A 27,561-nucleotide genomic window follows, 5' to 3' on the forward strand; every position below is an offset into this window, starting at 1 on the left:
GGACTTGAAGGGACAGTTCCTGAACCAAATGGGAGAGCAGAGAGGCCCACCTGTTCTCTTGAGTTGAACCATGCAGGCACCTGGCAGCAGCTTGTTGCTCCTGTATGAGTGGCAGGTGGAGGACCACCAGCACATACCACCCGTGGATACTCAAACTTAACGCTCTCTTGCTGGTTTACCCAAGCGCAGCTACTAGAAGACGGGTTTCCCTCACTTTATGCAGATTCATTCTTGTGCAATTCGTCATTTTCATCCAGGAATTTGCTCTTTTCTATAAAAAAAAACTATTTTGCAATTTGTACCAGCAGAGTCAGTTTGTGCCAAGATCTCTTCCTGCATTTGCCATTATGCCGTGTAGTTGTCCTGGTTGTGCATCCTTCCTCTTGTAATAGCTGTTCCTGTTAAGCCTGAGTTCAAAGGTCTCTTGTTCCAAAAGGGAAAGGGAAATAAATCTCTAATATTAGAAACAAACTTTTACCTTCAAAGCTAGTGAAAGATCCAGTTTTAAGGTGAGCTTTAACCAGGGCAATAGCACTGGCACCTAGATGCCCGTACAGCTTCAAGGTGCTCTCCAGCCCTCTCTAAGTGGTTTACAGAGTCAGCATATGCCCCCCCCCCCCCTTTACAATCTGGGCCCTCATTTTACTGACCTTGGAAGGCTGGAAAGCTGAATGAAGCTTGAGTCTCATCAGGATCGAACTCCTGGCAGTGGGCAGAGCTAGTCTGCAATGCTGCATTCTGACCACTGCATCACCAGGGCTCTAACCACCTGTGTGCAACGTAATGAAGAGGGCCAGTGGAGTTCTCGGTGCTCTTCTGGCTTTTTTGTTTGCCTTGAGAGCCACGTAATTGGAAACACGGGTTGCCAAATTTGATACCTTCATTTTTATTATTTTTTAATTTTATTTTTATTAAACTTGTTTGCTGGCAGCCTCGCTGCGAAGTGACTCATGCCACTGGCAGCCCTGACTTTTCCTTCAAGCACGTCTCATTTTATAAAAGTAGTTTTGCGCAAGGTTTTGGGGCCACTGTGGCCCTCCATTAAAAGCAGGGGAGCCTGGATCAGGCTGTTGCAGGCCTCCTTTGTCCCTTTCGCTGAACTTTCCTTAAGCCTCTGAGGCTTTTGCCTCCTAAGCTTAGCATGAAGTGAAATGACAGCAGGGTTGGGGGGATCAGAAATAGCAGCCAGATGGTGCGCCTCCACCTCACCTGAGTGTAAATGCTAGCGCACTTTTCTTGCGGTGAGCTTTGGCTTTGTTCGCTTTAAACAAGGAGCAAATCTTTGGAGGAGCCTATCAAAGGTGATGGGGGAGAATTTTTTGTATTTATAGAACTCTTTGAACAGCAGATACTGGAAAAATATTTCTGAAAATGGCTATCCTGATTGTAGGATTGAAGGCATTGCAGAGCTTCAGCCGGCCCTAAAGTTTGCTTCAGACCAGTCTGGCTTCCTCCTTTCCCATCACTGGGATGCGCCCCAGTCAACATCGGTGCTGGGAGAGGTTCCAAGGACGAACCTCACCCCACTCCATTCTCCAGGCTGCTGTGTTTTGAGAGGGATCTGGTGGGCTGTGTAAATCGCCCCGAGGCCAAGTCGAAATGGATGATAAGCAGCAGGCAGGCCTTCGTCCGTTCAGCAGCTGAGCTGCCCTGCAGCTGCTCGCTCCCTGCAGCCATTTGCGGTGTCGAAGGCCGTTTTCAGCACCAGCCATTATTCCGCTCGTCCCTCCCGTTGCCTGCAGCTTTGCTGAATCAGCAGTGACCTGACCTCCCCCCTCCCCCCCCTCCCCAAGCCACTGCCCTGACTTCTTCCGATTGCTTTCTGGGCGAGGGGTTGCGTGCTGCTGCCCTCTGGTGGTCTCCATGGCCATCTTCCTGCCTCATCCATTTCTGAAGTGGTTGCTTGGTGCAAGCGATGATCCTGCCTGGGAACTAGGAAGCAGCCGTTAAGCGGAAAATCAACCCAGAGTGAAATTCAGGAGCCCAAAGAATGCCTGACGTTTCGATGGCATCCAAAACATCTCCGAGAGAAATAGTACGTGATTCTTGAAAAAGCCTGCAAAGAAAAGCTTATTTCTTCTTCACCGAGGCGAATCACCTACCCTGGTATGTGAAGGCAGCCTTTTAGACCAGGAGACAAACACCAGCATGTATGGAGGGATAATTGGCCAGGTCTGGAGGGACACTTTGGGGAGACATTAGTAGAGAGACGGTTGTTGATCTGTGGAGCAGAGAAGAGCCTGGCACCAAACGTCCTGGCTCTCTTCCAAATAACTTAGGCCAGACATCAAGGAAGCTTTTGGCTTCAAGCGCAGGGCTGGCTGGCACGTGCCTGTCTTCAGAGCACCATGTCCTCCGATGTACTGAGAAAGCAGTTCGAGTCCTGGAAGAGCCAAAAAGACCTCGAGCCCTCTGGAGTGTCGTGGGCCTCTGTGCAAAGGCTTTGCTGGCTGAAGGGCTTGCTGTGCAGAGACCCCTCTCTGCCTCCTGTTCCAAGCCCACGGATGGGCTTGGCCAAGGGAGGAAGGGAAACGGAGAGACAGACAAAACCTCTTTGATGCCAAAAGCCTGGGGAAAAAATTACCTCTGATCCGCTTTTTTCAAAGGCTTTCCTAAATCCTTTGTTTTTGCTGTAATCCCATCTTCGAGTTGGCCCTGTCCTTTCTAGGCCCCCTGCCCCACATTCTCCCCTCGGCCAGGAGGTGGAAGTCGGAGGGGGCACACGGGACCATATTATAGGCTGCTTCTAGCAGAAGGTGATCACACACTGTACGGATTTTACTACTCCCGGGAGGAGCGTTTTGTATGGCTGCCTTCCTGATTGTTCCACCAAATCCTCTGGCAAAGCCCTCTCCAGGCTGGGTCCCCTCGGAGCGGGGGAGGAGGAGGGCAAATCTCTTTTCCAGCAAAGGATGTACAGTTTTTCCTGCACCCGCACGCTAGGCCAGAGTGTGGGTGCAGTTTGGGCTGCCAGGCCGTGGGCTGGGCTTTGGCAGGTTGGCCACGGCTGGATCCCGTCCTGTCCCAAATTCTCAGTGCGGAGTATTTCACACGCTAAGCCCCAGGTGATTCTGAAGGAGGCCTTCCTTGCGTCTGGGGGGCAGGACTCATCGGTAGGCGCTGGCCAGAAGGTCCCCTCGGAGGGACCCACCAAGGCTGCAGCTTTCCTGTTTTTCTGGTATGTAGCAGAGGAAGATGAGGGTTCTTTGTAACGTCATAACGAATGGCTGTGGGTGGACCAGCCGACCGCCAGTGAAAGCATCTGCAGCAGCCCAGCGCTCTTGGCCATGTGATCTCCCGTTTCGCGTGTTTTGGCTTCAGTACGGCAGCAGTATTTAACCCCCACTTCCAAATAATCAAGCGTCCATCATCTGATCTTGTAGATGTGAATTGCAGAGCAAAGCATTGTTGTCAGTGCCTCCTGTCAGTTGGATTTCCTTACAAAACATGAGAAGGAACCTGGCAGCCCTTTTTCAGGCCAACAAATTTTAGTGCGAGGCCAAAGTTTTAGAAATTTGTAGCTCACTTACGCAGGCTGTGGCTAGACAGGAGGATTTAAATTCGGATTGCAGGGAGGAGAAATTGAGAGTTTACCTGTACGTTATTGATTAGCCGTTGTGATGTGCAAAAAAAAAGTTTTGTGTTTGTTGAAGTCCTGTAAGTTCAGCATTCCCTCCCTCAGCTGTGGTGCCTTTCCAGTCATGGAAGCTGGTGGGAGGCTGAAACGTTCTGATATTGATTGGCCTTCATCTAGAGCAAAGTGTCCAACCTTGGCAACATTAAGACCTGGGGACTTCAACTTCCAGAATCCCCAAGCCAGCCTTGGGAGTTGAAGCCCACGGGCCTTAAGAGCTGCCACAGTTGGGTGCTTCTGGTTTAGAGTCTTGATATGAAATACGCATCCATCCATTCTTGCATTTCCTTCTGATTTCCCCCCACCTCCCAAAGTAGACTGGCTCTCCTTTTGCATTGTCTACAATGAGAAACATCCGTGTCTTTGGGTGGCCCAGGTTTGAAAGATAATGGTCTGGAGGAATGACCTTGAGGGAGGAGGGAAGAGACGCTGCCTGGGGGAAGATCAGATAAAAGGCAGAGGAGCCCACAGCTGCTTCAGGGACCAAGGAGGAAACTTAAAAAGGATCCCCTCTAATGCATCAGACTCCAGCAGCGGGAGATCCGCATTTTCAGACTAGCACGATGCTGTTAATGTAGCCTCAGAGTCAAGTAGAATTAGCTCATCTGGTCCTGTTTCCTGTCTGGCTTACCTGGGAGGGCTGACAGGAAAAGAGGCGCTCGCTGGCTCTTTCTTGCTCCCCCCCCCCCCCCCCGTCTTTCACGATGATGGATTCTTCCAGCAGAGAGAACCCCTGGGCTGCCTTGGCCAGCAGCTGGAAAGGGCCCGGCTGCAGCAGCAGCAGGGAGAGCGTGGCAGGCTTCTCTGGCTTCGTAGGTTCACCCGAGACGAGTGGGGGCAGCTGCTCCTTGGTGCCAAAGGGGACCCCGCCCCTCTCAGTTTTTTGTGATTACAGGAAGTCCTCAACCTACAACAGTTCATTTAGTGACCGTTCAAAGTTACAACAGCATTGAAAAAAGTGACTTTACTTTACTTTTACTTTACTTTTATTTGTGCTTATAGACCGCCCCCTCTCCCAAAAGGGACTCGGGGCGGTGTACAGTCCATACAAGAAATACATCACATGAATAGTTAAAAATTAGATAGTTAAATTATTAAATAAATAGATATAGATATAGATATGGAGGAGGTTAAAAAGAACTGTACAGCTAAGTAAAGTGTCTAAAATATAGTTTTAAAAACCCCTAAAAAATATCCCACAGGACCTAGTTACTTGCGGGATCGTATTCTGCCCCATACATCCCTGCGACCAATTCGCTCGCACAGAGAGGGCCTCCTCCAGGTGCCGTCCACTAGACAGTGTCGTGGGGCGGCGCCTAGGAGTAGAGCCTTCTCTGTGGCGGGCCCAGCCCTGTGGAATGACCTCCCTCCGGATATTAGGAATACCTCTGACCTCCGCTCCTTTCGTATTAAGCTTAAGACCCACCTATTCCAAGTAGCTGGCCTGGCTCAACTTTGATCTAACCATATCGCTCCTGACGGGTTTTTAATTGGGTATTTTAATTATATTTAATTATTTAGGGGTTTTTTAATCACTGTATTCTAATTGTTTTTTATTCATCAGCCGACCTCCTCCTTGTGTATGTCTCGGTATATGTCTCTGTTATATGTTTGTTTTGTCCACATATTTATTTCATATGTTTCATTGTACGCCGCCCCGAGTCCTTCGGGAGAGGGTGCGGCTAAGAAATAAATATTTATTTATTTATTTATTTATTTATTTATAAATTAAATTTAAAAACAATTCCCCTAAAATACCAGTTAAAAATATATCTGCCGGGAGGTAAAAGTTATGAATGTGCCAGGCCAGCTAATCGGAACAGGTGAGTCTTCAATTTTTGTCGGAAGGAGCGGAAGTCAGTGGTGGTTCTAATGTCGGGGGGGGGGGGGGGAGGTCATTCCAGAGGCTTGGGCCCATCACAGAGAAGGCCCTACTCCTTGGCGTCGCCCATTGGCATTGCCTAGTGGACGGCACCAGGAGAAGTCCCTCCCTGTGAGAGCGGATTGGCCGCAGGGACGAGTGTGGTAGGATGCGATCCCGCAAGTAGCTAGGTCCTGTGCCATGGAGCGCTTTGAAGATGGTAATCAAAACCTTGAAACGCACCCGAAAAACCACAGGCAGCCAGTGCAGCTCGCGCAGCAGAGGTGTTACGTGGGAGTACCTAGTACTCCCCATGACAGCCCGCGCGGCTGCATTCTGGACTAGCTGCAGTCTTCGGGCGCGTCCCAAGGGAAGCCCCATGTAGAGAGCATTGCAGTAGTCCAGGCGAGACGTCACCAGCGCGTGAGTGACCGTGCGTAGGGCATCTCGGTCCAGTAGGGGGCGCAATTGGCGCACCAGGCGAACCTGGTGGAACACCCCCCTTGCCACGGCTGCCACATGATCGTCCATTGACAGCCGGGCATCTAGGAGGACGCCCAAATTGCGCGCCCGTTCCACAGGGGGCAATTGTTCGCCCCCTATGGCCAGCGATGGAGTCAGCTGGCTGAACCGAGGTGCCGGTAGCCACAGCCACTCAGTCTTGGAGGGGTTGAGTTTGAGTCTGTTGTCCCCCATCCAGACCCCGACGGCTTCTAAACACCGGGACATCACTTCGACAGCCTCGTTGGGGTGGTTTGGGGTTGAAATGTACAGCTGGGTATCATCAGCGTACAGATGGTACTCAACCCCAAAACCACGGATGATCTCCCCCAGTGGCTTCACATATGCGTTGAACAGAAGAGGCGAGAGGACCGACCCCTGTGGCACCCCACAAGTGAGTGGCCTCAGGGTCGACCTCTGCCCTCCTGTCAAGACACATTGCGTCCGGTCGGAGAGGTAGGAGCCGAACCACCGCAAAACGGTGCCTCCGACTCCCATCCCCTCCAGCCGGCGCATCTCCATGGTCATGTGATCAAAAATCAGACACTTGTCAACTGAGTCGTATTTATGACGGTTGCAGTGTCCCAGGGCCATGCCTGTGCAGGGGGCTGTACTAGAAGACCTCCAAGGCCCCTTTCAACTCTGTTATTTTGTTATGTCATCGCCTTTTGAGACCTTTTGACGAGCAAAGTCACTAGGGAAGTCAGATTCAATTGACAACTGTGGCAAGAAAGATTGTAAAATGGGGCAGAATTCACTTAACAATTGTCTTGCTTAGCAACAGAAATGTTGGGCTCAGTTGTGGTGGTAAGTCAAGGACTACCTGTACTTGTCTCTGGAGAGAGGAGCAATGAATGGTGGCTAACATTTTCTGGACAAAAAGGGAGAGCACTGGTTAAAGTTCCGTTCCATAGTATCCTAGAGGTCAGGTGGTTTGGTTATGGCTTTTACTCAGCCTTCCCAGCTTCCGACCAGTGCTGGAGCCCATCCCCAGGGAACATCTCCCTAGCGCAGTGGTCCTCAACCTGTGGGTGGTCGGGACCCCTTTGGGGGTCGAACGCCCCTTTCACAGGGGTCACCTAAGACCATCGGAACACACATATTTTCGATGGTCTTAGGAACCAATTTTATGGTCGGGGGTCACCACAACGTGAGGAACTGTATTAAAGGGTCTGGGGCGTTGGGAAGGTTGAGAACCCTAGCTGAATGTATTGGTGGCTGTGTGTTTTTGTTAACCTGTATGTCATCCTTTAGTTTCGAGTTTTCAGAGACTACGGGAGATTCCAGAATAAACACTTGGGAAAAGGTTTAATAAGAAATCACCCCTGAATACTCCCAGTATCAGAAGGATATAACCCCAAAAAGGGCTGGCTGAACCCAAATGGTGGGGAAGGTTTTGTTCCAGAACTTGATTCACAAGGGAGCCAATCGCCCGATAGCCCCTTTTCCTTACGCCTCTGTTCTGGGATGTTCATGTTTATATTTATGTGCATTGGGGTGAAAGAGATTTCAAGAGATAAGCAGACAGCTGGCAGTGTGGAGGACGCATTGAAAAGAAAAGTGCCGGCCGTTTGCTTTTGCCTTAAGTGCTCAGGCTTCTTAGGAGCCAAAAAAAAAAAAAAAAGGCTTTAGGATGAAATTGATTAAGGGCTTGCCAATGTCAGGGTCTTAATTACCTTCTTTGGGGAGGAGAGCCCTTAGGGAAACCTTAGCTGGTTCAAGCAATGGCTCCACTCTGTGGGGGAGAAGGAAAATGGGCCAGGTGGTGGGACACAGGCCGCGATGCACTTGCAACTGTGTGGATCTGAGGGGCATCCCCCGAAGCCCCCTTGAAGGACGTGCTCCCTCATGCATGGCTATTGGTGGATCCCTGTCGCCAGGAAACAAATGAGATAGGGGGAAAAATGAGTAGTTTTTCGACTCCCTCCAGCAAAGTTTATATAACTTCTTTGTTTTTGCTTCAGGAGTGTGGCTGCCCCGGCACTAACGCAGACAGTGTGTAATTTCTGGGCCTCCCCAAATTCCGCCTTGCTGCTTCTTTCACTTGCTTTGGTGGTTGATGGCAGAGGGAACCCGGCAGGCTGACTTCCTCTGTTACGGCAGTTGCCTAAGGGATTAGGGTGGAGGTTTCGGCACTATTGGTTTGTGCTTTTCCACTGTCTGGCCCTCCACTAGCTGTGGGCAGCTGCAGGTGGAGTGGGCACCAGGGCCTGGTGGAAGGCCAGGAGGTGTGCCGTGATGGGTGCTGAAGCTGCGTTTGAGGCGTATCACTGTCCCTGAGGAATTCCTCTTTTGCGTTGCTTCTGGCTCTTCCCCAGAGCCTGCAATGGTCTCCCGGCATGTCTGATGCAGCCCCGCGGCCTTGGCATAACTGTTCCTGTCGCCCTGTTTTGCAGGCTGGAGAGGCAACAGAGTCGTGTCCTAAAATCAGGAGTACAGGAGCAACAGATCAACAAGAACCTCCCTTGCAGAACGAGTACAAGGAAGACAGCTCCGATGAGGAGGTAAGATGGTCTCAGCTCATTGTGGTCAAGCTACGGTGGCTCTCTGGCTGCGTGGTCCAAAGTGAGTCCGTCTGCTGCAGGGTGAGAACAAGGGCTGGTAGCCTTGCCCTTCATTGGAGCCAGTGATGCTGGGCAGCTAGCCTTTGCTTTCCAGGGAAGGTGGTTGGAGGAAATGGATTCCAGGCTGTGATCCAGCAGAGAGGCAGCCTGGCTCGGGCTGAGTCAGTATGGGAGTCTCTCCTTGTCCCTGATCTCCCAGTGGCTTTCAAACTGCCCTTTATGGTGTCCTGGATGGGTTGTGGGGGTTGGGAGTGAAGGGTGCCATTGTTACCATGGCCAGAGTGAGACCTCTACGGGTAGTGATTGACTTGCAACGATCCGTTTAGCAACCGTTCAATGTTAGAACGGAACTGGAAAAGGTGACTTATGACTGTTTTTCATACTAACGACTGTTGCCACATCCTGGTGGTCACATGATCAGAATTCAGACCCTTGGCAACTGACTTGTATTTATGATGATAGTGGCAGTGCCCCCCCTCGGGGGGGGGATGTAAACCCCTTTTGTGACCTTCTGACAAGCAAAGTCAGTGGGGAAGCCAGATGCCCTTGGCAACCAGGTTACTAACTCAACTGCAGTGATTCACTTAACGACTGTGGCAGGGACCCAGGTAGCTTGGCCCTGGGGTGATCATTGGAAGGCTTGAAGGGCCAAGGAGAAAAATACCACCTCTACGGTAGCTGAGAGTTTTAATGTTGCCTTGATGGTACAAATCTCGCCCTTTTGACCCAGCAGAAACCAAGATGTGGAAGCGATTAGTCTGGAATAGAGGTTGAGAGCTCCGTGAAATATATGGGCCTACCAAATGTGCGCGAGTGTAAATGTCTTGAGCATAACCCAAGTTTACAGCGCTTTCCTGTTGGAATCCAAGGTCTCTCCTTTGCAGCCGGTCCTCTTTCAGGGCCTCAGCGGTGGGGAGGAAGGAGACAGTTCAAAACCGGCTGATATCCGAGTGGCTTCCGGTGGGTTTGTTCCTGCCCATTTTTCTGGAATTGCGTTTATCGGTCTCCCAGCAGAGCCCGACGCGGCTTCTGCTCCCTGTGTCCAGGATGAATTCTTAGCCCTCTGTGCTAAGGCTGCATTGGGTCCCTGGTGTCCAAGGTTATGCTTACCTATAGAATCGCTCGTGAAGCTGCAGCCCTGGCAGTGCCTGCGTCCCAGCGGGGTGAACGGCAGTCTTGGAAGGGCTGCCAGCTGCATTTCTGATGGGCTGTCAAGTTGCAAGAGACCCTCCGGGGTTGTGCTGTCATCGCCGGAAGGGGCAGGACGGAGCCCTTTCGTTGATTGAGTGGGGGTGCTTAGAACTAGGGCAGGAGAAAAGAGGGGGGGTCTAGCGGAGAAGCCCAGAGCTCTTTTCAATTTGTTGAGAAAAGTTCTGTGATGCAAGGCCTTGCAACCAAAGAGAAAATGGAGGGGGGGGTCTCTGAGGGGGTGAAGAGGTTTAAATGGAGGCTCCTGTGGTGGCTGATAGGCAGCCTTTGCGCTGACCCTCTGCTTCCCGTAGACCAGCTACTGCTGGAGACAGGAGGCTGGATTTGCTTAATGGGCCCCCTCTTCTGTGCCTGGAGGCTGGCCAGAGTCTGCTTTGGAGGGCAGGCCTGCAGCTCATGTGGGTCAAGAGGTTGCCACCCTTGCCCTCCCTTGCAATTCCTTCTGCTTTGCCCCCTCTGGTCCCTGGGGGATTCTGCTCCACCCCCATCACCAGTGTCCATGCTTGCTGTGCCCAGGCAGCTGCCTCGACCAGTCTCCGGATGCAGTGGCAGACGGCGGTGCTTTGCAAAGAAGCCATGGGGCTAGAAAGAGAAGCCCTTCCATCTTTGCAGCTTGGTCTCTCTCCCTCCCAAGGGGAGCCTATCCAGCTGGATGATGGTTTGCCCAGCTGGGCTGACAAGTGTTATCAGCCCAGGGAGCAGCACGGGGGCCTGGCAAGGGTCCCTGTTGCTGGATGCCGCTCTGGGAATGGGGAGGGGCAGCAGCTCCTTCCCCTGCTCTCTGTGAGACAGGGCAGGACCCCTAGGGCCAGGCAGCGGCCCCATATGGGCTTTCGGGCTGTATTCACATAGGTATGAGAGGGGTTGTAATGCAAGAGCCTGCTTAGGCCTCAGGGTTCAAAGAGGAGTGTGGAGAGGAGGGGCCTCCAGTGTGCCTTACAGGGTCTTCCTTTCATCCAAGAAGCCAAGCGTATTGCTGTTTGAGGTATGAGGGATCTCCCACATCCTTTGCTCACCTGGCCTCTCTGGCAATACCTTAAAAATGGGAGGCAAGTAGAGAGTAGAGATGAAAAGGCTTGCATCCCACGGGACCTTCTGAGCCCGACTGACCCTGAGGCGAGGTAGCCCTACTTCCTGGGGCCCTTGCTCAGCTCCTCCCACTTCTGCCCGCCTCCCCTCCCACCTGGGGGATTTGGAAGCGCATGGCAACACCCGGCAGACTAAACTCCCTGCCCCTGAGCTCTGCTCCGTTGGCAGCCATGGCACCTGCTCAAGTCGGCTCCTGCGTGTTCTGGGAAGAGACCCAGCAAGAGGAATGAGCTTCCTGGTGTGGCCTTTCAGCCAAGGTTCTGTACAGACTCCTGGCCCTTCTGCTTGCGCCCCTGTACCAGCTGGGGAGTCTGGGCAGGTATGTCAGGTGGAGCATGGGCGGAGGGGCTGCCCCCTTTTCTTCCCCTGCCCCGAATGGGCCGAGCAAGACCTCCCCCCCTCTTCAGCCGCTGGAGATGAATGGCCAGGAGCTGGAGAAGCTGTCAAGGCCAAGCGGGGAGGAAGCAGTTTGGGGCGCTTGTTTGCTTCTGCTTCCTCCCACAATGACTATTCCATATGTCAGCGGATAAGAAAACCCCCTCCCCCCCCCCATTGAGGGCTCCTCTGTGAGTTACCGGCAGCTATTCCAAGCCCCCTCCCTGCCCTTGCCTGGGATGTAGCTGACTGGGAGGGAGGGGGGAGCTCTCTTTCCAGTAGCAGGGGCTGGAGGGGGGGGGTTGCCTGGCCAGGGTCCCCGAAGGCATCACCCAGCCTTTGCGGCTCCAGCACTCGGCTCTGCCAGATCTTTTCAGCTTCGTTGTTTTTGTCCTAAGAGATTCTAGTGTGATGTGCAGAATGTTTGTCAATTAAGAATAAATTGCAACTAAAACATTTAGTAAGTCTTTTAACTAGGCAACCCCAATAGGGGCTTCTGCGGGTCCCCTTTCCTTTTTTTCTGTGCGCCCGCATGCGATAAAATCCTTGTGGCTTTTATTGGTCTCGAACTTGTGGAGTTTTAGGAGTTGAGCTTAGCTGCTAGCCTGCCAGAGGCTCCGCACGCCTGGGTCGGTCGGTCTCATTGGAAGTCTTCTGGCCCAGGCAGATCAAGGGGACCAGAGGCTGCTTCTGTGCACAAAGAGTCCCAGTAAGGGTGAAACTGGGGCTGTGGTGCCCCCTACAGGTCAGTAGTTAACACAACGCCCGGAATCCATTTGAACAGTACCTAAAAACACCTGGGTCAGTTTTCTTTTGGATTTCAGAAAAAGTGCACCTCTGGGAGCCTGCCCTTTGGCGAAGGGCCTGCCTGGAAGGTCTTTGGGCAGAGGAGCTGCACATGCTCCCTTGGATTGTGCCCAGCAGGGAGTGGGGGAGCCCCATTGAGGGAGGAGTGGAATGTCTGGCTAAAAGCGGAGGGAAGGAGCCAGCTTCTCAATCAGGGCAACATCCTCCCTCCCTCACAGGCTGGAGGCTGCAAATCACTGGAGGAAAGAGGCGGCCCCTCAGCAAGAGTGTTGGCCGGGAGCTCCAGGTTGCCCTGAGCTGGTTCCCCATTCTTTGGTCCCAGGTGCGAGAGCAGGCTTGGGCTGGAGCAGTTGGCCAGGGGTGGGGAGCTGGAACTTTTAAAACTTATTTTGTTTTTGCTCTTCCTCCTGCCTTGATTTTTCTCAACATCAGCAGGAAAGGGCTCCTTTCTCTATCGCCGGCTGCTGAGTTCTGGACGGGGGACTCCAGAGGGATGGGGAGGGGCTGAAGATTGCAGGTCATCCTGTCGGCTTCCCTCGTCTTGTGAATGGGAAACCCAGCAGGGCTGAACAGCCACATCACCATTCTTAACACGGGACCCCAAGAAGCCGGTCAGCTCAATCCCTGGTTTAGGCCAAGGGAAAACGCAATCGGTCCGGCTTTAGGAAGAGCAGCAGCAGCAGGGGTGACCCAAGGGTGAATCCTGCCTCCGCTCAGGGCTTCCAGTTCCTTACCAGGGGCTGTTCTTCCTTGGGTGGTTCCCTGGTTAAAAAACCAGAATGAATAGGTGGTTTTCTCCATGGTGGTTTTTTTGCCTAATAAAGCAGGTCTCACCAGAAGGCCCCGCTTTGCCCTCCAGCTGTCGGAACCGCTGCAGTTAAGATTTCAAGCTGCTCGTCTGGCGAATGGCAAAGAAACATTTGATATCCTTCCTCCCTTCCAGGAGCTCAAGACAGTTGTTCCCTTCACCCATTTTCCCCAACAGCAGCCCTGCGGGGTCAGGGTTGGAGTGGAGAACTGAAGGGCAATAGGACATTTTTGCTCAGAATCTCCATTCCTGGCAGTTCAGTTGAAAGAGCTGGGAATAATTCAACCTTGTGCGTGAGAGAGCAGGATTTACAGGCTCTCCCAAAGAGCCTTTCGGTATCTCATTGGTTGCTGAGGGGAGATGCCCCCATTCTGACATTTAAGGTCTGGGCTGTATTCTGCAGACTATTCCCCCCCCCCCAAACCTCCCCCCCTCCAGTTCAGGAGCACTTTTTCCACTGTCAGGAGATTTCTCCTTAGCTCTTGGCTGGATCTTTGATCATCTTCTCCCCATTACTTCTTCTCCTATTCCCAGGAGCCTTGGAGAATCAGTCAAGCCCCTCTTCTCTGGGGCAACCCCACCAGCACCGGAAGACAGCTATCCTGTCGCCCATAAGCCTTCTCTTCACTAGGCCAGGCCTACTTGCTTCCTCATATCCTCCAGGCCCCTTATTATCTTGTGGCCAGCCTTTGTCTTGTTCTGTGTATTGGAGCGGGCCTGGATGGGGGACTGTGAGTGCTGCTACCCTCCAAGAGAGCGGATGGGGCACAGGGACATTCAGGGGGCTCTGGCTGAGCCAGCTGGCAGCGTTTTCTACAGGGGAAACCTAGCCTGTGGTTCCTGCTGGAGGAGGGAGAGCCTGCTGGTAGGTAGGTATGCTACCCGCCACAGTCAGGTAATGCAGGCTGAGAACTGTTTGGGGCTCTCCTGGCAGACAGCTGCCCTTTCTATTTGAAGCGGGTCTGGTGGGGCCCCTGGGCAGTGTGAGAGATGCCCTCAAGAAAGAGAGAAGGGACCACTTGGCCTGCTGCGCCCCCCCCCCCCCCAATCCCAAAACAGAACCTTGAAATCCTCGCCTAGAAGCATATTGATGTGGAAGGAAGAAAAAGGAGGGGGCTGGCAGGGAGAATTTCTTTATCCTGGAAAAAATGACATCAGTGAAATAGCTAAAAACGATCATCTTTCTCTGACCCAGAAAGGGAGAGAAACCCACAGCAGCTTTGAGGTGAAGAGCGGAAAATTTTTTCCCATTTATTTTCCCCCTTTGTGCGTTGGATCTGTCTCAGCTTACAGGCTGCCCTTTTGGAAAGACCGGCTGCCTCCGTTTCAGAGGGGTCTGCAGGGACCCTGGCCTCACTGCTGCCGGAACCAGAGGGCGGGGGGGGGGGGAGGGAAGGAAGGAAATGTAACATAGGCAGCTGTGTCCAGCCTGCTTGGCATTCTGTATCTGGCAGTGATGTCCAGCCTACCACTTTGGGCTTGCCCCATTTGAAATCCGTGACCCCGTGTCCTGGGTCTGTGTGGCATAAGTCTCCGTGCCAAGACTTGACATCTCTTTTAACTCTGCAACCGCGGAGTAAGCCCTGGCGGCACGTGGCAGCTAACCCGGAGGCATCGCATGTTAAGGACAGAGGTGAGCTCATTGTCTGGCTGACAGCAGAAACATTTTTCTTTCTGGTGTCCCCAGTGGCTTAGCATCAGTTGACAGGGCCTTTCCCCGGGTCTCTATTCCACCGAAGCCAGTGGGGAGGTTTTCCTTCCTCAGCTAGCCAGACACCCAAGGGACAGTTAGGGCCAAGCTGCTCTTGAATTGAAGATAGTGGCAAGTATTGGTGGGTCTAGAAACTCCTCTGGGCAGATGGTTAAACCGTGGATGGAGCTGCTGTCCAAGGCACGTCAGTGGCTAGTTTTTCTGCAATTCTGGCCTCTTAAGTATCTTACAAATTGGTGAATAGTTTCGATTTAACAATGGGAAGTTAGTTTTCCAAAATAAGCCAGAAGATCAAACTATACGTGCTTATTTGCTGCTATTTTGAGGAAAGGTGCCATTTCTGTACCTGATAAGGCCCACTTGGTTCACTAAAAATTGGATTAGGTCTGGCTCAAATATCAGGCAAGTTTCTCCTTTCTTGCTTGGCAAAATATCAAAACCCTACAAGCGTTTTGTAGACTTGGTGGGATTTAATAAAGACGTTGCCTCAATATATATTGTAGGCTTCTTTTCATGAACAATACGGTGCATTTAGCCTGTTAGGTGACTTGGGAGTACTTTTATGAAATGAAGCGCTCTCCTCTCTCTTTCCAATTCCTTTGTACCTGAGGGAATTAAAGAGGGTTGGCGAAACCCCCAAGACTTTTACCCTGAAAATCCAGAAACATCCTTTTTTTTTAAACCCTGTTATTTTTTTTATAAATAACTATGGACCCAGTGGAAAAGAATCTATAAAACAGGGGTTTCCAGCCTTGGCAACTTTAAGACTTGGGCTTGTGAGCTTCAACCCCAGAGTCCCCCAGCCGTTCTTTTCTTTTCTTTTTTTTTCTTTTCTTTTTAAATATTTTTATTTTATTTTTTAAACAAACAAAAACAGAAAAAAAACATAAAACACATACAACCTTCTTCCATTTCATATAGCGTGTCGTTTGGTTACAATATTTTGTGCGTCCTTTCCATGGTCACCACTTACAATGATATATCGAATCACAAATCGTTCATTAGGTAAACATAAGTACATTATATTATTATATGTCAATTTTTCAACTGTAATTGTTATCCCTTAATTTTAAACAAGATATTCTAAATATTAAATCCATACATACAACATCATTTTGCATTAATAGTTCAACTCCAATTATTATTCCTATGTTTTAAACAAAATATTCTATATATTGAAATCATACATACAACATCATTCCATTACATCGTTCTAATCTGTTTAACAGTGCTAAACCCTTAAAGTATTGCATATATCATTCTATTATTCTTAAAATATAAAAAGTTCTCCTACTTTTTCCATTACCATGATTTTTTATCTAACCATTGATAAATCCCAAACCTTGTAAAATTGTTCATCATCTTGTTCTCTAATTTCAAATGTCAATTTACTCATTTCTGCACATTCCATAATTTTTTGAATAGTTTCCTCCTGCGTTGGCATTTTCTCATTTTTCCAATTTTTTGCAAATACAATTCTAGCTGCTGTTAAAACACTTACAATCAAATATTTCAAGTCTCTATTATATATTTCTGGTATAATTCCCAATGAAAAATCCTCTGGTTTAAGGTCTATGTGTTTGTGTATCATTTTCTCCAACCACATGTGAATTTTAATCCAGTATCTTTTGGCTTCAGTGCAAGTCCACCACATGTGGTAGTATGAGCCCGGTGTCTGATGACATTTCCAACACTTTTCTGATTTGTTCTTGAACATTCTTGCTATTCTCGTTGGGGGTAGATGTCACCTGTAAAACATCTTATACAAATTTTCTTTATATGCTGTTGACATTGTCATTTTATAATTTTGGGACCATAATTTCTGCCACCTCTCTAATTCAATCCCATGCCCAAAATCCCCCCCCCCAAACTATCATAGTTCCTTTAACTTGTTCTTCTTCTAACCTAACCTCTAGTAAGTGTCCATAAAGTTTTTAAATTACTTTTTCATCAGTACCCATCAAAATTTTATCTCAGTCATTTTATCATAAAAACCTTCCTCTTTACGATCCTTGTCATATCTAGATTGTATTTGCACATATGAAAACTAGTTCATCTTTATACCTTCCTTTTCCAGTTCTTGCATAGATTTAAGTTCACCCTCTGCACTCAATATTTCACCATATTTAACTATTTGTATATTATTGCTTATGAAAAGGCTTCAATAGTTGATAGCCAGACTGGAATTTTTAAATAATATTGTCTTTTAATCTTCTCCCAATTTAGTAGCAAAGCCTCCCGTAGGGTAATGTCTTCTAAAATACCCCTGTGTTTTAGTCCCTTCTACCATAAAAAGGCATGCCATCCCAACAATAGATCATGTCCTTCAAGGGTCAATAATCTGGTATTCCTTAGTGTTGTCCATTCTTTAACCCACATCAAACTTACTGCCTGGTGATATCGTTCCCAATTGGGCAGGCCCAATCCTCCTTTTGTTCTTGCATCTTGTAGCAATTTTAGTTTTATTCTTGCTTTTTTCCCCTGCCATATTTACTTCAACACTATTTTATTTAAGTAATCAAAATATTCCTTCCCTATTCTAATTGGAATCGTCTTGCTTCTTTATTGGCTGAGTGCCAGGCTTCCTGGTGATAGCATTTGGTCCCGAAGGCTTCTTGGTCTAGGCTAGTGCAGGGGTCCCCAACCTCCAGGCTGCAGCCCATAACTGGACGGTGAGCCCTTCAAAACCATGGAAGTGGCAGGCCAGTACATGCACGCACATCACCACTTGCATGAGCAGTGAATGAACCATCCTCCCCCCCCCCCCCCCGTCCCCAAATCCCCAGTTTGCAAAGCTGGAAAGGTTGTGAAATCTAGTCTAGGGCAGTAGTCCTCAGGACAGGCTCACTTGGGGACAGAGGATTAGTTCAAAAAGGGAGGAAAGGGAACCAGCGTGTGTTGATGAAGGGTAGGGGGCCCCCTCTGGGGTGAGACTGCAAAGAGACCATCAACTTGGTCTGAGCATCCTGGGCAAGGTTTGTACGTTAGAAAAGGAGAAATCTTTTTAAAATGATACTTTATGGGGGCGGGGGAGGAGGCTGAGCGGAAGAGAGTTGTTCTAAGACAATCCAAGACTCGGTCGTGGTCTCTGCAGAGCCCGGGAAGGAAGGGGAAGCCCCGGCTGGGGAAGAATTGTTTTCGTGCCAGTTGAAATGCATGTGAAATGTCTGGTAGGAGCTTTGCTGGAAATCCTAAAGTTTTATGAAAATGTTACGTGATGAGGAAAATGCCGCTGGCATAGATATCAGAGCAGCACTGAGGGCAAAAAGATGCTCCCTTTCTGCATTGGTAGGAGAGCAGCTCTCCCTCAGGGTCAACAGAAGGGCCCCGCTTGAGCATCACTGGCCCTTGGCACGGAGGAGCTGGGCTGCTAAATCCTGAGGATTTTATCTACAGTTGGGAATGTCAAAATTCAGCTCCACAATTCTTGAATTAATGGTATCTTGCCGTATGCATCACCGAGCAGCCTTTCTTGGTCAAGGGAGTGCCACGAAAGTGGCCTGGAGCCCCTCCTCTGCCAGCCAGGGAGGCACCGTGATGTTTCCAAGCATCGCTCCCTTTGGTCATTTGCTGTGGTAGATGGTGATTTCATCCCTTCAGCCGCGCCTGACTCTTGGCGGTTCTCTGGGTCAGGTGGTCTGTCCCCATCTTCCGACCTTGCACAGATCTTCTTGGAGTCGTTGTATGTTCTGGCTGGTGTCAGCTTTGATGGTGTCTGGCCACCATCACAATCGCTTTCTCCTTTGAATTCCTCCATAGGACACGGCCAAAATAAGCGAGACCCAGTTGGAGGGTTTTGCCTGTGACGTGTCTGACGTGTTATGCGCTCTATCTAGCCCTTGCTTTGCCCTCTGAGGAATGCGCAGGAACCTCTCTGGCAGCTTTGGTACAGCCAGCTGCCATCCTAATGAACGTCTACCTTAATAACCCAAAGCCCCACCCCCTTGTGACTCTGCTTCTGAGCAATCTTTCTGTCAAGGGGGCTTCTGGCCACGTCCCTTGTTCTGAGGAAAGAGGTCCAGGGTTCACCTCCACCATAAACACCCCTGCCCTCTCCCTTCCCTTTTGCTCTCCGGAGGGCCCTGAGGCTTTGCCCTGACCACCTTCCTCTCAAGCTTCCTGAAGCAAGGAAATTCTTTGATCATGGGGAAAGTCAGCCGTCCTCGTTTACAGACATTTGACCTTTGGGTGAGTTTTGCAAGTGAAACCACCCTCGCTTCTATAGTTATTTGGTTTTATATTTATAATCTGTAAATGTATTTTTGAGTCGGGCATTAGGGACTTCCTGTTACTTCTTAACGTCCAGAGAGGGCAAGCAGAATGGGGCAGCCCACTACAGGGAGTAGTTTATAGACCACCGCTCTGCGGGAGATCCCCTTGCGATGTACATTCCCAGGAAGAGGCACTTTCCGTTGTGAAAGCTATGGGAAGAGAGCACTGTCCAGGTGTTACCAGGGGAGAGAAAGAATCTAAGAGACAAAACATTTGGCTTCAGTGTGAATCTCATTGTGTGTCTTTGTATGAAAAAAGAATGGATTTGAAAAGAAGGGAAAACTTGGCCAAAGAAGGAGAAATCAGATCACAGACTTGGAAGGGGCAACCGTTGTCTGCTCAACTTCCACCCACCCACTCGGAAGGCAGGCTTCTTCCCCACCAGCGTCTGGTCAAGAACTCCGTGCGGAGAGCAGGTGTCTTCAGTTTCTGCTTCGTGGCTCCACGTTGCTTGAGCAAACAAGCCAAGCAACCTGCAGCGGTCGAAGGGGACCTGATCCTGTTAGCCCATGAAGGATAGCGACCGGTGCCCTTCTTAAGTCCAACCTTCCCGAAATGTTTCCTTTGAGGCCGTTGTCCAGTTGGGGTGTTGACTCATAAGAGTCAACCGCTTCTGAGAGGGTCTCTTGCATTTGGAGTGCAGTTTGCTAAGTGCGCTGCTGCCCCTCTGCTATGGATCTGCCTATCTCTGTAAACGTTTAAGGGAATGTCTCTAAGAATAACGAGTTCTGGTTACCTGTTTAAAACCACAGAGGCTTCTTCCAAAATGAACAAGTGGTTTTTTTTTGCTGCCTCTGCACATCTGTATGCTCCGTGTTTTTGGGCTGCGTGCCTCTTTTCCAGTCTCCTCCGGCTGCAAAGCCCATGTAGCTTGCTAGGCAGAAGGGTAGGGAAATCTCTCCTAGTTTGTACCGGTGCCTCTCCTTAGAGTATGAGGAACATCTGGCAGCAGCAGCAGGCGGGGTCTTCCGTCCTGGGAAGGATTGGAATTGGTTTCCCCAAAGTGACGACGGCAGGACAGTGACGCTGTGCAAACGCCTTTTCCTCTGCCTGCCGTTCTGCTTTGATGGGGATTTCCATGATGGCTGAAGTTCTGCAGTTCAGTCTTGGCAGGAGAACCGTCTCCCCCCCCCACACACACACACACACCTCTCCCCCCCCATGGGTTTGCTCAGCCTCCTGCAGGAAATCTGTCTTTAATGGTCTTTCGGAGGAGGAGGAGGAGAGGCCGTATTTGCCTAAGCAAGAGGAATATTGACAGGGCAGGCTTGGCAGCTCCCTTGCTGCACTTCTGGAGAGGGTTGGGGTGGGGAGCCACGGAGCGAATCGCCTTTTGTTCTTTGGCAATCCATTATCCCGCTGCCTGTTCAGAAGCAGCAGAACATGCAGAAAAAGGAGGAGGCTGCTTGGCAGGGAGACTGTTAAGGAAAACCGGCCTCCTGCACAAACAGAGCTAATTGCTCAAGAGTAGCCCAAGGAGCCATTGAGCACAGGAGCCAGAGGAGAAGGAAGGGGAAGCGCTGGCAGTCAGGCAGAACCCGGAACGGGGAGAGCTTATTCCAACTCTGCTTAGCCGTGGTGGGTTCGTGGGCAGTCATGAATAATTGGGAAATTATTATTTGCCAATAGTTACCCCTTGACCTTGTCACGATTCTTGGGGCCCCAAACGTCCTCCTCCAACGGAATGGACTGTAAAGCAACACAGTGAAATTATACTCCTGGCTGAGGGACGTTGCGAGGTGTAAATCTGGCCTCCTTGGTTGATCTACAGCTGCCTGGTTCCCACTGGCACAACGCCCCCAGCCCCGAAGGTGGTTGCTCCTTACGCCATTCCTACTCAGACCCGGCTCTTTGCATTCTGGGAGGGTGATGGGGAAGCCCACCTGCCAGCCGTCTTTGAGGCAGGAGTGCTGGGCTGTCTCTCTAGGGTTAACCCTTCACTGAGTGGAATCTGGAAAGTCTGGGGCAGCAGTGAATTCAACTTGGAAACCATTTCAGGATGATGATGATGATGATGATGATGATGATGATGATGATGATTATATGAGCTTGTTCCACTCCGAAATGTGGGTTTCTCTTCACCTAAAGCCTCTAGGTATCCAGATAGAAATGACCATAATTCTCTTTGTACTGTGCTGACTTTGCCCATTGATATTCACATTACTTGGATTTTAACAATGTAGTTTTTCAAAAGATGCTGTGGGATGCTTGTAAACTCCCTGTTTATCTACATAGCGCTTTATTCTTCCTTTTCTCTTTTCTTAGCTTAATTAACCCGTCACGCCTCGCTCCCATAGCAAGAAAGGCAAGGTGGCTCCTTTATAGGGAGGGTAAAAGAGGGGGTCGGAACAGATCCTGCCACTCCTCCAGGCTGCCCTGGGGTAGGGAGCATCTCCAGAATGAACAGTCGGTCCAGCCAGAGCTGAGTTGTGGGCAATGGAGAATCTTCTCTGCTTCCAAATCTGTCCCTCGGTTGGAGCTCTCTCCAGTCCTCAGCAAGGCAGCAGCGAGTCAGGGATACCGTCCCGGCAGCCTAGTAATTAAACGGCTCAGCCAGGCCGGGCTGGAGGTGTCTGTCTGTCCAGTGCCATGCAAAGGGCGGCCCATTAACTGTGGGCCCAGAGTGGAGGGCTTCCATCTCCCCAGAAAGGGAGAAAATGAGGAATTCTGTGCCCCCCCCCCCAGCCCCAGTGGGAGCGGCCGTTGGGAGGCTCGGAATGGAAAAGTCCAGCTGTCGTCAAGGCTTGGAGCCGGCCATGCCAACGTTGACTGTAAATTGTGACGGGGACAGCCAGAAGGCCAGGAATCCTGGAGGCAGAAAAAAGGGGCGCTTAAGTCAGTCTGGGGAGAAAGGGAATGTGCAAGGCTTGGCAAGAGGACCTCTGGCGGAAGGGAGGCTGGGTGCCCAGGCCAGGCAAGGAGGGATCACCCCGATGCAAAGCAGGGTCTGGGTGAAGCCAAAGATGTCCACAGAGAGACTGCCTGGCGGCCTAGGGGCTCCGGGGTGCCTGTCTTTCACAGACCTACCAAATCCCCCCTCCCCAGCTGACCACGTGCACTTCATTCCTTTCTGCTCATTTTCCTATGAAAATGCCCCCCCCCCCCAAATTCCGCCTAACTATCAATTTTCCAAGAAGAAAAAAAAGAAGGCAGGTTTTAAATTTGCCCGTGAGTGGGGCCGGGTGCAAAAGGAGCCCCCCGTGGCAGCATTTGCAATGATCACATTAGCTAGACGTGTTGGCTTTTTACACAGCGTGAGTTGAGATGCGTTTATTGTTCTGTTTTCCTTAATTAAATACATTGGTGCTCTCTAAAAGGGGGGGAAAAATCCTGTAAAAATGAATACTTTCATATGGTGTAAACTTTCATGGCCTGCAGCCCCTTCTTCCAATGCATAGAATTTTATCCTGAAAGAGGAGTGGAAACCCCACAGCTGGGGGGGGGGGAGGTCGAGGGGGGATTATCACTGTCTGCACCTCCTCCTTGCACTTCCTTCTGCCCTCTCCGCCTGTGGCCCCTTTGGAAGACCTTGGGTGTGTGTGTGTGTGTGTGTGATATCCGTGTGTCCTGTGCTCTGGGCAATACATCCTGCCCCAAAGTTAAGTTCTCCGCAGACTTTTGTGTAACGAAGGTGCTTGCAAGTCTCCCACTCGCTGCCTTGATCTGCGTTGTTGGGAATGTCCCTGAGTGGTTTTCCTCTGGGCCTGCTAAACTCTTTTGGATTTGGAAGGAAGGGCCCAGCCAGTTGGGGAACATCTGCATGAGTAGAAAACAGGGGTCAGCAATGTTCTCGGATTCCAGGCTCCCCAAATGCCTTCGACTCGCACTCCCATCATCCCCAGCCACTGAGGACGGTTGTTTGGCAGCATCAGGAATCCTGATGGAGATATGGCAGGTGTGGCTTACCTGCATTTGAGAGGCTGCCGTCCTGGCGCCTCCTGGCTGGAGAAGGACTTGAAGCTGCTGGGCCTGCTCCTTTCAGATGGGGGGGAGGGGCTGTGGGGCTCCGGGTGCCAAGATCCCTTTGTGTCTGCGGGGGAGGGGGGGCGTCTTTCTGCACCCTCTTCTGCAGGCTCCCCTTTCCTGCCCCGCTCCCTGTGACTGGAGCTGACGGGCGCTTTTGCTGGAGATAAAAAATAGCGGAGGAGTACCGGAGAGGCAGAAGGCACAGGAAGGCGGTTGGGTCGTTAGAGACAGAAGAGCAGAATTAACGTGCGGAGGGGGATTTGGAGGGAACACTGCCTGCATTGTAATCGGAGAGGGGCGAGGGGAAAAGAGAGAGACCGAGTGAGCGAGACTGACCCCCAATCCCCGGAGGGACCCCGAGAGTAGCAATGAGGAGAGAGTGAAGGATTCCAGAGGTGGAATGGCTTCCTCTTTCACCAGACAGACGCAAGGGAGGCGGGCAGCGCGCCAGCCCCGGTACCTGCACTTCCAATCTGGGCCATGGACAGCTGGAGCTACTTTGTTGGGGAGGGGGAGCAGGGGGGGGGGCAGGCGGCTACGCAGCAACATACAATGTTGTAATGCAGCCTTCTTGCCGCTGCCACGGACAAGTGTTCCAGCATCAGTCCTGGAAGGCTTCGGGGCTGCCGCTTCCCTCTCCCAGCTGGAGATCTTCCTTCAGGCAGCTGCAGACGTTATACGGGCAGCCAGTCTCCCTGGGGAAGGAGCACCCCCCACCCGGCAATTCAGTTGAGGAAGGAAAGGCTGGCCCAAAAGCAGGGCAGGCCCAGGGCCGCCACACGTGTTCCTTAGCATCCTCCCGGGTGCAAAAGGGGGGTGGCAGCAGTTCATTTGCTCCCTTCCCCTTGCTTTGGGGTCAGCTGGCTGGGTGAGAGTAGATGGCTCAGGTCCTTCGTCCCATTCAGCTGCTCTTTCCCAGCCATCACGTCACACTGGCCTATTCCCACAGAATGGGGTCTCTGAGCACTTCTGTGTCAGGGTGGCATCAAGGTGTCAGTGAAGGGTTCAGTCTGTTATTCCTCTCTGGCTAGTTGAATCTTGGAGGTGAATGGTCCGTTTTCATCAATGAATTCAACTACCTGCAGAAATCCAAACTAAATTATCCCTAGCCCTTCTAGCCCCCATTTGTACAAACCTAATGAAGGGGAACTCCCTCCCTCCCTCCCTCCCTGGATCTTCACTTCTCTCACCGTTCTGCCTTTTTTCCTAGCGTTGGATGGGAATCTCCTCTTCAGGGCCTGGCCTTTCCCTGCAACCTCCCTTTGGGTGTTGGAGGAATGCTGTGTGTCCCTCTCCTTTTCCCTCTGGGAGTTTGGACTTCCAGCCCCCCTCCTGCAGGGGTTGTCAGCCCCTCTCCGAGGAAGGGAGCATGGCAACAGTGCCTTTGATTTAAAGGTGCATCTCTGCCAGGTGCGGCCTGGACCTTCCCCTGGCACCAAGGGCCTGGCATGAAGAAGAGGCGCTTAAAACACGAGGAAGGAAGTTCTGTGTCAGGCGGAGGAATACGCTGACTTTGCTGCCGCTCCCACCACTATTCACAGAGGTGGTGCTGGGTTCTAGGGCCCTTCCGGCTTTCCCTTGTTTGGCCAGGCTGGGAGTGGGGAGGGACTGAAGGTTTTTCCAAATAGGCCATTGGTCTCCAACATCTCCCACTCCACACACCTGTGGTCCCTGGAAGATATGGAGCAAGGCGGGTCAGGATGGGACTGCCGTTGGGAGAGAGGTGTGTTATCCCTCATCAACTGCGAGCTCTTTTCCTTCCTGCATTTCCAACTCTTTCCCAATATGCCCTAAAGCGACCCAATAGTTTAAAAGATGGGAGAAACCTCACCCTAGCCATTCTTCCCTCTTGCTGGAATGAATTTACAAAAACAGACCTTCTTGCCCAAGGAATTTGTGTCGCTCTGACCTGAGCCACGGATTCAAGAGGGAGGGGCAGCAGGGACGATGGAGAAGGATCCCCCCCTTCTCCCATTTGTACCCCCTGAGCATGCTCTGGGCCTGGGTCTGTTCCTCCAACAAAGGGGCCAACGGCCTGCAAGGAGTGAGCTAGGAAAGACAGCCAGGGGGAGCCGCACGGAGTCTGCCCAGCTGCCTAGTCTGAGTCAAAGCGGGACTTTTGTGCCACTGGAAACCTCGGGCTCCTGAGCCTCTCCTGCCAGGTCTTCCTTTCTGGTGGGTGGAGAGTCCTCCTTAGCAATTGCTGGGGAACTCCCAGGAAAGCTGAAATGATGTTTGATTTGAGGAAGGAATATTGTGTCATAATTTTGAACCTGCCATTCCCAGAAAAATAGAATGGGACGTTTTCTTGAAGCTATACAGTCAGAGATTATCTGTTTCTAGGCAAAAATGAGATCCTGATCTCCAGGAATGAGTGTCTCCCGGTTGCCGGTCAGGATTGTGTAAGATTGAGAGCGTGTCCCCAACCCACACCCCATTCCACATACTTTAGAAACAGTCTTCCCTTCACTCTGACTGATGTGTGTCTGCTCACCACTTAAGCCTCGCTCAGCCCTGGCTCGGGTTCAGAAGCCGTTCTTCATTTTGCTCTTAATTCAATTCTTAATGTTCCCAATTTAGACCGATCTACAATTCTAGCTTACCCTGCCTTTGAAAGGGTGATTGCCTTGCAGAGCAGGGTCCTGTACACATATCCCTAGGCTCACTGAGACTCATTTTGCTTCTGTTTTCCCTGGGCTTTTATACGCTGCCCCAGGCTCAAAGCTGGCAGAGGTTCCAGAGAGTGGCTTAAAGATGAAAGCCCACCCTATTCCCTCTTTGTGCCGTAATCATAGGCATTTATGTCTCCGTGGATATTTATTTTTCTGGTCATAAGGAAGCTGTGTTTCATTCAGCAAGGGGCCTCTCTTAAGGTCAGGCTAGGAGGATTCCTTTGGCAAAAGGCTCTCCGGGTTGCTGACCAGCAGCCATGATCAGAAGGGAAACCCCAGAGCTCCCAGTCCTCCCCAGCTGCCTTCGGAATTAACGTTTGCCCAGCAATTAACGGTGCTTTCTCAGCGGAAACTCGGGACTCGGCCTGGAAATGTGGAATCCCTTTCCTGTGGCCACAGCGTCCCCCAGGCCAGAGAGTTTGGTCATCTTCCGGCAGAGTTCCTTCCTTCCATTGGCCCTTGCGCTGCGGAGGAGCAAGGCTGCCCTTTCCTGGGGCTTCTCCCCTCTGCCGCCCTGCCTTCTGCTTTCAGGGGGGGGGGAGCCTCTCTCTCTCTCCGGGCTTCCTGGACCGGCCCGAGCCAGAGACGGGCGATGGGTGTTGCAAGAGGCCAGCAGCTGCCCCTGCTTTGACGAACGGGGTCTACCAAAAGAAGGAAGGCCACGGAGGGGAGAGAGCTGGCCTTGGGCTTCCCCCAAAGGTGCTTTTTCCAAAAGGCAGCGGACCCCCTTGGTTTCTTTTCCTTGAAGACCTTTCACTTCTCGTCCCAGAAGCTTCTCCAGTTCTTAGATGAGAGGCGAAGCTTCTTCAAAGGAAAAAGAAAACAAGAAGCCCGCTTGCCTTTTGGAAAAGCACCTTTGGGTGGAGAATCTCCATAGTCATCTTTGGGTCGTTTCCCCCTCACTTTGGGCCCAGGATGGTCTCTTCCAGCCAGTACTCCCTGCCCTCCTCCCCTCTGACCTGCACCAAAGCTCTTGCCAGGGGAGGGGAGGGAAGACCCCAGGCCTCACAGACCTTTGGTCTCAGCCCTGCCGAGGGCTTAGGCAGCCACAACTGCCCCCCCTTCCCCCAAGCTTATCCGGAGGATGCCGAGACGGGGAAGGCTGTGGTATTTAATAGGGATCTGGTGGGATGCATTGTTCCAGCTACTAGCAAGGAAGCACATTTCATCCAGAAACCGTATGAATTACAAAATGGGAAAGTTGATCTCACTCCAGGCTTTATTCTTGCTGTTTTCGGTTGCAGACTTTAGTAGTTCTGTCTTCAATTAGTCTGTCTGAAGAAAAAAGCCTATTGTGGACCTGCCTCCTTGGTCCATACTTGGTCTCTGCATCCGGCATTACCCCTGGCGTAGGTGCTGCTCAGAATATCCAGCACTTTTCACGGCCAGAACGTGCTTTTATTGGCCGGCTCGCAACGGAGCGCCCCCTCCCCGGCCCTTGCCCAGAACACTGAGCAGGGTCTTCCCTGCAAACTGTGTTCCCCCAGAGGAGGGTCTTTCCTCCCTTTGCCTCCTGGGAAGAGGGTGGGGGATGTGTTGATTTAAGAAAGCAGCAGGGGGGAGAGGGAATGTCCTGGGAGGTCTGCTGCTGGATTTCCTGAAGCTGAGTGGGGAAAGAGGGCTTGCCTAATAGCTCCTCTCCCCTGCCTGGAGGGTGGGCAGCAGGGAGCCCTGGAAGAGGCTGGATCCAGAGCCGCCTTCCTTTGGTCATTGGGGGCCACCAGCAGGCCCCGTGGAGGAGGTCACCTGCTCTGAGCTGGGACTGAGTTTTCCCCTGAGGGGCCTCCCCTCAAGCTGAGCCATATGGTTTCTGTCCAAATTGCATTCCAGGTGCAGGAGCTCCGCAGATGTGTGGGACTTAGGCAATAGCATAATTTGTTTTAAAAAAAGATCAATAACATGTATGACTTGGGGTTTATATCGCTATGTATGTAGTTATATGTAAGCCTTCTGCTCCACTCCTCCAATTTTGTTTTTCCCGTTGCTTTTTTTACTTAATTAGTAAAAATGAAAATTATTGAAAGCCTCCCGACATTGGCAGGCAGCTGTATTTTTCTTGGAGGTCCTGAGCCATTTTTGCAGCAACGGAGGA

The 27,561-nt window shown here is 51.2% G+C and overlaps 1 protein-coding gene across 3 annotated transcripts in view; it reads left to right on the forward strand.

Moving 5' to 3' along the window:
• BOP1 (BOP1 ribosomal biogenesis factor) overlaps positions 1 to 27,561 on the forward strand; it is a 60,732-nt gene that overhangs the window by 11,769 nt on the left and 21,402 nt on the right. For all 3 annotated transcript variants that reach the window (XM_081952828.1, XM_081952829.1, XM_081952827.1), the window contains exon 3: positions 8,393 to 8,500. In XM_081952828.1, the coding sequence (XP_081808954.1) occupies positions 8,393 to 8,500 (108 nt within the window). The remainder of the gene's footprint in view (positions 1 to 8,392; positions 8,501 to 27,561) is intronic.

The sequence above is a fragment of the Natrix helvetica genome, assembly GCF_964273705.1.
Source record: "Natrix helvetica genome assembly, chromosome: 4".
NCBI classification, from domain to species: Eukaryota; Metazoa; Chordata; class Lepidosauria; order Squamata; family Natricidae; genus Natrix; species Natrix helvetica.